The 10,279-nt window shown below is 38.7% G+C and overlaps 1 protein-coding gene across 1 annotated transcript; it reads left to right on the plus strand.

Moving 5' to 3' along the window:
* Positions 1–7,091: 7,091 nt before the first annotated feature.
* LOC123757708 (putative nuclease HARBI1) lies at positions 7,092–8,652 on the plus strand. Its single transcript, XM_045741557.2, has 2 exons — positions 7,092–7,629; positions 8,191–8,652. Exons 1-2 carry the CDS (start codon positions 7,092–7,094, stop codon positions 8,553–8,555), a joined length of 903 nt encoding a protein of 300 aa, XP_045597513.2. The 3' UTR covers positions 8,556–8,652.
* The last annotated feature ends 1,627 nt before the right edge of the window (positions 8,653–10,279 follow it).

A 10,279-nucleotide genomic window follows, 5' to 3' on the forward strand; every position in this document is an offset into this window, starting at 1 on the left:
ATGACTTACTAGTATTACCTTCTACCCTGTCCACAGCAGTGGTTCTTGGTTCTTTCTCTCTCTCTCTCCTTCTTTACTACCTCCTGGGAAGCCTCACTAGGACAAGGGCAAACACCAGCAAATTGGGATACATTTACTGGACAAAGCACATACACGATACATACACACACATAATAATAATGAATCCTATACTCTATAATATTACAATCAGGTTGCACTCCAACACCATCAGAACTCTATTATCAGCTTATCAAGTGGTATCCTATCTCCTGGTTCACCACCTGATACTATCAACCTCCTCAAGTAGATCAAGTCTACATACACTGTTGCACCATCAGCAAGAGAATATATACATGTATCTATAAATGTGTACAAAGAAAATCAGCATGTGAATGCAATAACATACATCAGTATAAATGTTCCTTGCTACACTGCAATGATCAATCGATCACCCTATCAGTCCTAGAACGCATACATCTGTAGGTAATCCAGCCTACGCCTGCAACTCTAAACTTCAGTATAAAACACTCCTTGACATAAGAATGCAAACAGTCACTCACCTCTCACTGCGTCTTGCACGCTAATGACAACCAAACACTATCAACTCCCTACAAGCAATAACTTCCCTTCCACCTCTGGAAGATCACTACCCTAATATCTTTAGGTTCTTCCGGGCTTCACTACCAGGATCCTCTGCAGCTTCTCCAGGCTGCTATCATGAAGTTTCCTTGAGCAACTACGGTGCTTCACCCTTCTGCTAGGGTCCTCCACAGCTCTCTTGGCTGCTACACCCTGAAGTTTCCTCGAGCAACTATGGTCCTTCTCCACCTCTACAGAAGCATGTGACACTCCTCTTCACTGCTTCTCCTCCCAGCTCGAGGTCCTCTGCTTCACTACCTTGGAGTCTCATCAATTACCTCATCTAGGCTGGCTTCGAAGTTCTCAGCAACTTCTTCCCCAAAGACAAACCTGCAACCCATCGACACTCCAATAAAAATGTTTCCCCTTTAACACATAAACAAAAATATTCACTCAATATGTTTGTCTCCAACCTCTATCTGTCCTCTATATACAGTGAGAGTGGACTCCCCAGTTTTGGTCGGGTCCATACTCCACCTCGCCTGGCGGCGGTCCTCACTCGCTGGGAGGGTCTTCCTCCGTCAGGAGCCGGGCTCCCTCAGTCGTCTGTCAGAGCTCAGAGGGGACGGACGTCGCTCCGTGTTCCTCCCTCTCCACTCTCTTATTTCAGGCCTTCTGCCTTATTAAAACATGTCTAACTTATAAATAAACATCGCTACTGTCGCTGGGCACACGACCAACTACAAGCAATCACTACGAACTGGCGTATATCGTGCTTACCACAGATCGTCTGGTCGAGGGCGCTTCTCCCTCTGACGGCGTCTGGTCATGGCGCTTCCACGGCCCACAATAATGCCTCTGGGCGATTTAATATCTGCTCGTCGACCAGGACTTGAGACCACAACGTTCCCAGCTCGATTCCACAGCTGGTACGTCTGCACACTTCTCTTCTCTTCGAGATATATCACTAGGGGTTCCCTTCTGACGGGAGCTCGAACAGAGCGCGGCTTTCCCCTGCGATGTCTGGCACTCAAGTGAGGTCAAATCCCCTCCAGAAGCGAGCCTCACGCCTCCAGCAAAATGTCCACATCTCCTAGCCAGTCATTTATCTGTTTTCTTCTTCATTGCCCATAATCTCAAGTTGTTATACATATCCAAGCAACTATTTTACATATGGGTTATCACCTCTATATTCCTTAGACCTTCTGGTTAGGTCAGGCTTGATAGAATAATTCTCAAAGGGGAGACTCGTTTTTCGGCTACCTGGGATCATAACAATGGTCAGATAATGAGGCAGTGCTACAGTGGGTTAAAAACAATAATAGTAAAAATCCTTATGTGAGTAACCGCGTTAAGGAAATACGAGAGTTGTCGGCAGGGTATAAACTGAGATATGTACCCACCAAAGAGAATCCATCTGACTATCTCTCCTGACGCCTGACTTTACGGCAATTAACAAAGGCAGAGATGTGGTTCAATGGACCTCAGTGGCTAATCAGCGACCAGTGGCATAAACAAAAGCCACAAGTCATTGAGACCAATGTCACTGTTCCCACTGAGAACCCAAAACTACCTCGGACTTTGGTAATTGATCCTGCTCGGTACTCTGAACTGAACAAACTAATAGGTGTCACCCAAGTAGTGTTTGATTTTCTAAAGAAAATAGGAATCAAGCATAAATTCCCTTGTGCCCTAAGGTACTGGGTCAAAAGAGCTCAGACAGACACATTTGGGACAGAATTTGACAATGTTCCTAAGAAGCTACAAAATGATCTGGGTCTCTTGTTAGACACCAACAATTATAACATAATCAGATGCGGAGGCCGCTTACAGCATGCGGACATAGATCTGGAAGCAAAAATTCCAATATTGCTTCCTCGTCACCACATAGTAAGCAAACTAATTGTGTTACACTTACACAAATGCAACACTCTGCATGGTGGAGTATTAGATACTCTCACAGACTTAAGACAACAGTACTGTCTACCCCAAGGTAGGCAGACAGTAAAATCCATAATTAAAGCCTATGTTATTTGCTGGAGATACGATGCCAGAGTGTGTCCATATCCTGGCCCTCCTCCACTTCCGAAGAAACGAGTTTTTTTTTTCTACCACAGACGTAGCCACACATTTACAATGCTAACCAGCATATATACATTTTCTTCTGTCCTCCATGGACAGGGTTAAAGAAGTGTTAAACATATAGTTCAAGGGTTTATTGAACACTCAACCACAAGGTGATTCGGTGGTTTTAAAATGCTAAGCTAACCTACATACGTAAATACATAGATGCACAGATTTACGTATGCCCTACATAAAGTGATGTGTCTTTAACATAGTGTCATTATGTACATTCACAAAGGTGAAATGTAATTCTGATCAGCTTCCATATGTACTTTATACCCATACATATACATACACACTCACATATACATACATATATACACACACACACATGCATTCACATACATTTGTCTCATTTACTCTGACAGGGTGAGATAGCTGATAAAGAAACTAGTGAGCAATTAAGCACTTAATCACTGAAGGTGATGAAGGTGCTTTTACAAGCTCAGGTTATATAGTTACATCATATATATACATTGTATAATTGATATATTACATGGTCAATCTTGGATACAAGTCCAATATATCATCAAGTGTTCCAGTACTCATATAGTAATTACAGAGTTCAGCATACCTTAGCCCAGGAGGGCGAAAGTCAGTCAGTATGGGACATTCTACAATATAATGCTCAAGAGAGTGTATGTTTTCTCTTTCACAAAGTTGACACATTGTGTAATCGACATTTGGGTTTTGAGAAAGCTACCAGATACGTCTATATCCAAGGCGTATTCTGGCCACTATAACATCACATTGCCGGGTTCTTGTTCTATTAGTCCCATATGTGAATGTCTCCTCACGATATCTATCATAATATTTAATGCTACAACTTTCAGGTCTTTGTGAATTTGTTAGGTCGGTGAGATTTTCATTAGATATTTGTTTAAGTATTCTCTTTGTCACTGCTAATGAAACACCCATATCAATTTCTACCACTGGTTTTCTGCAGGCTGTCTTAGCAAGCATATCAACAGTGTCATGCCTTGAGATGCCAACATGTGATGGTATCCATTGGAATTTAATCTCAAATCTGTTTTCTTTAGCAGCTAAAACATTCATTCGAATATCACTGACTATTTTCTGGGTGTCACTACTATGTGCGTTCAATGCCAGGAGTGCACTCTGCGAGTCACAGTATATAAGTCCACTGCCTTTGTCTTTTAAAAATCCAGTGGCAAGGTATATGCCTGCAAGTTCGGTTTGAGTTGTACTTGCCCAGTCATTGACGCGCTTCATTGCTGTATGTACGAGAGAAGATTGTTCAAATATGTTAAATGCACATCCGGTACATCGTCCACCTTCTTCTACAGAGCCGTCGGTATAGCACTGATACACATCGTTACCCATACTCTGAGTACTTTCAGTGATGCTTTTCAGTGTTAACTGTTTTAATAATGTAGTGTGCACACTATCTTTCTTGGGCGCATTTACAAAATCAACTGATAGATCCCAGTTATCCCATGGAGTAATTGGCTGATTAATCATTAGTTGAGTTGGGTACATATTTAATATTTTGATGGAGTTGGCTACCTTGTAGAACCAATATACATAATCAGATTTCGTTCTTCTTCTATAGACCTCAGGTGACTGCAGCATATTAGAAAGTTTAGCTTGAAACTTCATGTGTTGTCTAGATCTACTCAATGTCTTCACGCCGAAAACTGTGTTAATAGACAAAATTCTCTCACTTATGGTAGGTAATTTTAACTCTGCTCTCATATTAACTATTCTCGTGGATTTTGGAGCCCCAAGGATGAGACGCATAGCTTCATTTTGCAAGGTTTCAAGAGATTTCAGCTCTTTGTCAGTATACAGTGTGAGATGTAGAGCATTGTAGTCAATCACAGAGCGTATAAATGATACATAAAACATTCTAGCAAGTCTCACGTTAAGTCCATGATTGACACCAACAAGGACCCGCAAGGGCTTTAATCTCTCCCAAAGTCTCCTCTTGAGAGAAGAAAGGTACCCAGGGTCGTTAATGGGGATCGTCCCTTTGAGACTACAGGAGTAGATTTCACAGGAGCACTAGCACTAACAGGCACCAAGGACAAAAAATCAGTAAAGGCATATATCTGTCTTTTCACTTGTGCCACAACAAGGGCAGTCCATCTAGAAGTGACTCCCGATATGAGTGCCGAGGCATTCTTACAGGCTTTCCGCAGGTTTGCTTCACGTAGATCTTGTCCTAAGTTAATGATCTCAGACAATGGGTCCAACTTAGTGGCAGGAGAAGCATGATTGAGAAAAATCTGGGCACACCCAAAGGTGTGCACGATCCTAAATCAACGGCAGTGCCACTGGAAATTCATACCTCCCAGAGCACCATGGCACGGAGGCTTCTATGAACGCATGATTGGTACGGTGAAACGTTCCCTACGGAAAACCCTACACCGCCAAAAGATTGACCTACAGGAGCTCCAAACTGTAGCAATAGAGATAGAAGCACGAGTTAATAACCGACCACTTACCTACCTCTCTGATGATGTTTTGCAGCATGAACCATTAAATCCAGCTCATCTGATGTATGGGAGACCTCTCAGCACCCTTGTGTCCCTTACGGACGAGGAACCAGAGGATCCTTCATATGTCCGAGAGAGGGATTTGGTTCAACTTTTCAAACATCTATCAGGGGGTGATAAGTCGGTGGAATGACGTATGGACTCGTGAATACCTTATTGCTCTGAGGGAGTATCATTACGGGGCAAACAACCCCTACAACAGAATTAACTTGAACCCTGGTGACATAGTTCTGGTGGACAGCGATGGGCCACGCTCAGAGTGGCCTATAGGCCAAATAGTCTCTGTTTATCCAGACAGCCAGGGCATCTTGAGAATAGTGAAAGTAAAATGCCGAGGCAACACTACTCTCAAAACTAATATTAGAGAAATTAGTTCCTTTAGAACTGGCAGGAAAAGAAGACGTTCAACGACTTCCAGCACCCGAAACGCCAGTACGGGACATCCGTCCCCAAAGGACTGCAGTACAATAATGCAAACTCAAATTAAAGCAACATTATAATTCGGAAGGAGAGGAATAAAGTGATCAACCCCCCCCCCCGAAATTATGTTGGAAATCCGACACACATAATAACATAAGTTACCCCATTGAAGGAAAAAAGAACGGGTATTCCGTGACGTCATACAACAAGACATATTATACATCTCATCTCTTTTTAAACAACAGTCTAGTGTTTAAACTTTATAAAAATGTGTTCCCTAGGACTGAATATAATTTCCAACAACAGGAATATAGCTTAACTCTCTATTCCTTAAACACAAATAGAACCACCAAACATTTGAGTACGTCTCCCTTAAAGCGTCCTCACGTAGACCATGGGCCGGATTCAGGAAGGTACTTACGAAGGTTTTTCCTCTTAGCTAAGAGCGTTTTCCGTCTTAACGCCTTCGTGGCGGCTACGTCCGTATTCAATTAACTACCCTAAGTGGAAAAATCTTCGTAAGTTCATTTCGGGATTTAAGTGTGGTTTCGACCACTCGTAGCTTTACGTAAACTGGATATAAGTCATTTTTTCTCTACTACATAACACTGGGATCGATTTATGATATTGGAACATGACCAAAATATTATAGCTGGTGAATCTAGTGAAGAGTAGTCCTTCGTGTTAGTTATATATGCATTCTCTGCTTGAAACTTGAAGTAAATATGTGTTTGATGATAGTAGAATTAGTTTTATAATAGCAAGATATTATACCAGTAGTTATTAAGTAAATAAACACTGGTGAACATGAAAAATGAGAGAAGGTGATGAGACCTGCCTGATGTGATCATTTACTATCACCAAATGCCCCTGTTCACCTAGTAATCAGTAAGGGTGTACTTTAGCTATACATATACAGTTTTAATTTATTTTGTTTGGTTTTATTTTGAAATTAAATGTGGGTGAGACATAAAAGAAAAACATCCTGAACAAATGATGTTAGGTTAGGGTAAAAACTACAAAAACTTTGGTCATTGAATACTTAGGCCTCTAATTATGGCCTGTTAAAAAAAAAGAGAGGGATGGGGACTGAATAGGGACAAGGGGCTGATGGAAGAAAGGTGGGAGGATAAAAAGACAATCATGGGCACCACACTGTACACCCCCAAATATGTATGTACAGTATGTGTGTGTATATATATATATTTCATCTTACAGGCTGTATTACAATATGCTTTATTTTTCCTAGGTACCCAATACTGTATAGTGTTCCTGGACACGCATCCAAAAAAATACCAATTTCAACAGTTAAAAACATTTGAAATGCTATTGCTTATTGCTTTACGTAATGAGCTAGCTTTAAGGAGAGAAAGAGTCTTTAAAGATCGTCTAAATCCATTAGATGTAAGTGATAAAAAATTGTTAAGGTACTATCGTTTACCACGTCATATGATCTTAAGACTTTGTGAAGACCTTAAAGATGATATTGAAAGAATAACTAGAAGAGGTCAAGCCATTCCTGCCCATACATCATTGTTAGTAGGTCTGAGATTTTATGCAAGTGGAAGTTTCCAAAGTGTTATTGGAGATTCAACTGGTCTCAGTCAATCGAGTGTATCAAGAATAATAACTGGAGTGACGGAAGCTCTCTACAGAAAAGGACTAGCAGAAATAAAAATGCCAACAGAGATGAATGAAATTATACAAACTAAGTTAAAATTTAATAATATCAGTAGGTTTCCCAATGTAATTGGAGCAATCGATTGTACCCATGTCCCCATTAAAGCTCCAAAAGTTGAAGAAAACATATATGTAAATAGAAAACAATATCCTTCTTTGAACATTCAAGTTGTGTCAAATCCTGATAATGTAATCATGGATTTCTGTGCAAGATACCCTGGAAGCACTCATGATGCTTTCATATGGGCCAACAGCAGACTTCATGACAGATTTGAAGCAGGAGAATTTGGCATTTCCTATTTGCTAGGTAAGATATGCATTTTATATATATGACCTTCATTTATAGTACAGTAGGTTGCCTATTTGTTATTTATCGAGTCACAACAAATACACTCTACAGTCTATAAATAAAAGTTGTTTAATATTGAATGGTAACAGCTTATTGTATTATGAATAGTATAAAGAAATTTATTCATGTTGATTTTATATTAAAGAAATGAAAGTGTGTTTTAGCCCTGATATGGAGAATGAGAGTGAGAATTTTGAATGGAAATCAGCAGAAATGTGTTTAAACTGGTGTTTATATACATCATGTGTCATGGGTGTACCAGAGATTACAAGTGGATGATTAAGTTAAATAAGGAAGGAAGTGGATTACATTTTGGTTGTTTTGACATGTCAGTTATATGCCTCTGAACATTAAATGAGAATGATGTATGTAATGCAAGAGGTATTCATATGACAGAGGAAGGTAACCAACCACTTCAGATGCTAGAATCAAATAGTGTGTGAAAGACATTGTGGGTTTAGGATTATTGAGTGATTTTTAAAGATGTATGCACATTTTATAAATTAAATATCTATGCAGGTGACAGTGGCTATCCCTTGCAACACAACTTACTTACACCCTTCACAAACCCTGAAAACCCTCCAGAAGAGCTGTATAACAGGAGCCATGCAAGAACAAGAGTGGTAATCGAGAAAACTTTTGGCGTGTTAAAATCTCGGTTTAGGTGTCTCCACAGGTCTGGTGGTAGTCTTCAATATGAACCAGATAAATGTGCAAAGATTTCAGTTGCATGTATGTTGTTGCACAATTATTGCATTGAGCAAAGAATACCTCTTGAAGAGATCATTGAGGATGACTTTATAATGAATGAAAATGTTGAAGGTGGAGCACATGAAAATGGGCACACACAAAGAAGGGAAGTAGTAAGGAATTTTTTCTCATAAATTTTTATTTCAAATCATACTTATATAACAAAGTAAAACATGTAATTGAAAACACTACATAATGGAACTTTTGTATAAAAATACAAGTACAGTAACTCAAAAATTTATCAATAACGGAAATCAAAAACATTTATAATTGGATTCATAGATTTATTTGTAAGTTATCCTATCAATTTTTACCTATTAAATTCAATAGCACATACTGTATATGTAAGTGAAACATAAATATACAAACAAACTGTTTGTTTGTATATTTAGGTATATTGGTATATATTTAGGTATATATTTAGGTATGTTTGTATATTTGTATATTGTAGGTCGTATTACAAACGACCAGAGGCCTGGTCGAGGACTGGGCCGCGGGGACACTAAAAAAAAAAAAGCCCCGAAATCATCTCAAGATAACCTCAAGATAACATGTACCTGCTGATTTGGAAATATTATTTATGCTGCTATACTTTATATGGAAAGTCAGATACCTGAGGAGAAATATATGCATCTGACAAAAGACCAAAAATTTGTGTGAAAAATATATCAATAAATATTTATTCATAGACACTAAGAAATGTGGTACATAATATGGCTGGGTAAATTTTTGGTTTGTAAAATAACAGTGTTTGTTAGCCAATGCTGTGTACACACAGCATTGGCCTTAAAATTGAATTATTTTAATTATAAAATAAAGTTGCTTTCAATACAGTACAGTGTTTAATATACCTTACATGTAAGGGAAAAATTTAATATAATTTTGTTTAAATGATATACACAAAACAATGATATAGGCCATCAATATGTTGCCCTTAGACCAATTTGAGGTGAAACATATATTAGGGATGTGATAAAATAATTATATCTTTGCCATTAATCTTTTTGCCAATAAAAATGTTTCTTATTCTGGTGTTTTTTTCATATTGTCACTACTTTGAACTCTCAACAATTAAACCTAGCAATTGATAAACATTCTTTAATACAAAAAACATGTAAATATTTACACCAAACATAAGTTGACTATATGAGGTAGATTGGTTATTAAATTACACTATATACTATGCAAGTCATAGCAAAATTAATGATATGAATAATTGTTACATTTTAATGTTTCAATATTGTTCTTATTTACAATTGTTATTACAAAATATTATAATTTCTTAAACTATTTTTAGAGATTATAATTAGAAAGATTTAAATAAATTTCATAGTGCCTGATTATTTTTCTTGACTGAAGATTTAAGATCCTGAAATTTCTTGCGAACATCGGCTTGTTGTCTTGAGCAGAGACCAACACCACTTACAGCAACAGCTACTTGGCTCCAGGCACAGTGTTTATCTTGGGTAGTGACTTGTCTTGATAGCTTCCCAAAAATTATGCGTTCTCTCTTCTTAACCTCATCAACGAGAACTGTCAGCTCCTCTTCACTGAAGTTTGCTTTCCTTTTTATCCCAGACATTTTCTTTGTCTTATTTATTTATGAATACTAAGAGGATGTAGTATGTTTGTTTTGGTTCTTGATAGTAGGTGTAGTTTGCGTGAAGTGTCTATTCTCTCGATGACTGCACGAGTACAAATGTTGGGAGACGCGTTAATGTTGAGAATGACTAGGTTTCAAAAGTGTTTGATGTCTTGTACTGTAGATAAAGTGAATAAACAGAGGCGTGTTAGAGGGAGACGCCGCACTGTAGGACGGGGTGGTGTTGTGCTGGCGTCAGCTAATCCTTGGTGCTGC

This window comes from Procambarus clarkii, chromosome 19, assembly GCF_040958095.1.
Source record: "Procambarus clarkii isolate CNS0578487 chromosome 19, FALCON_Pclarkii_2.0, whole genome shotgun sequence".
NCBI classification, from domain to species: Eukaryota; Metazoa; Arthropoda; class Malacostraca; order Decapoda; family Cambaridae; genus Procambarus; species Procambarus clarkii.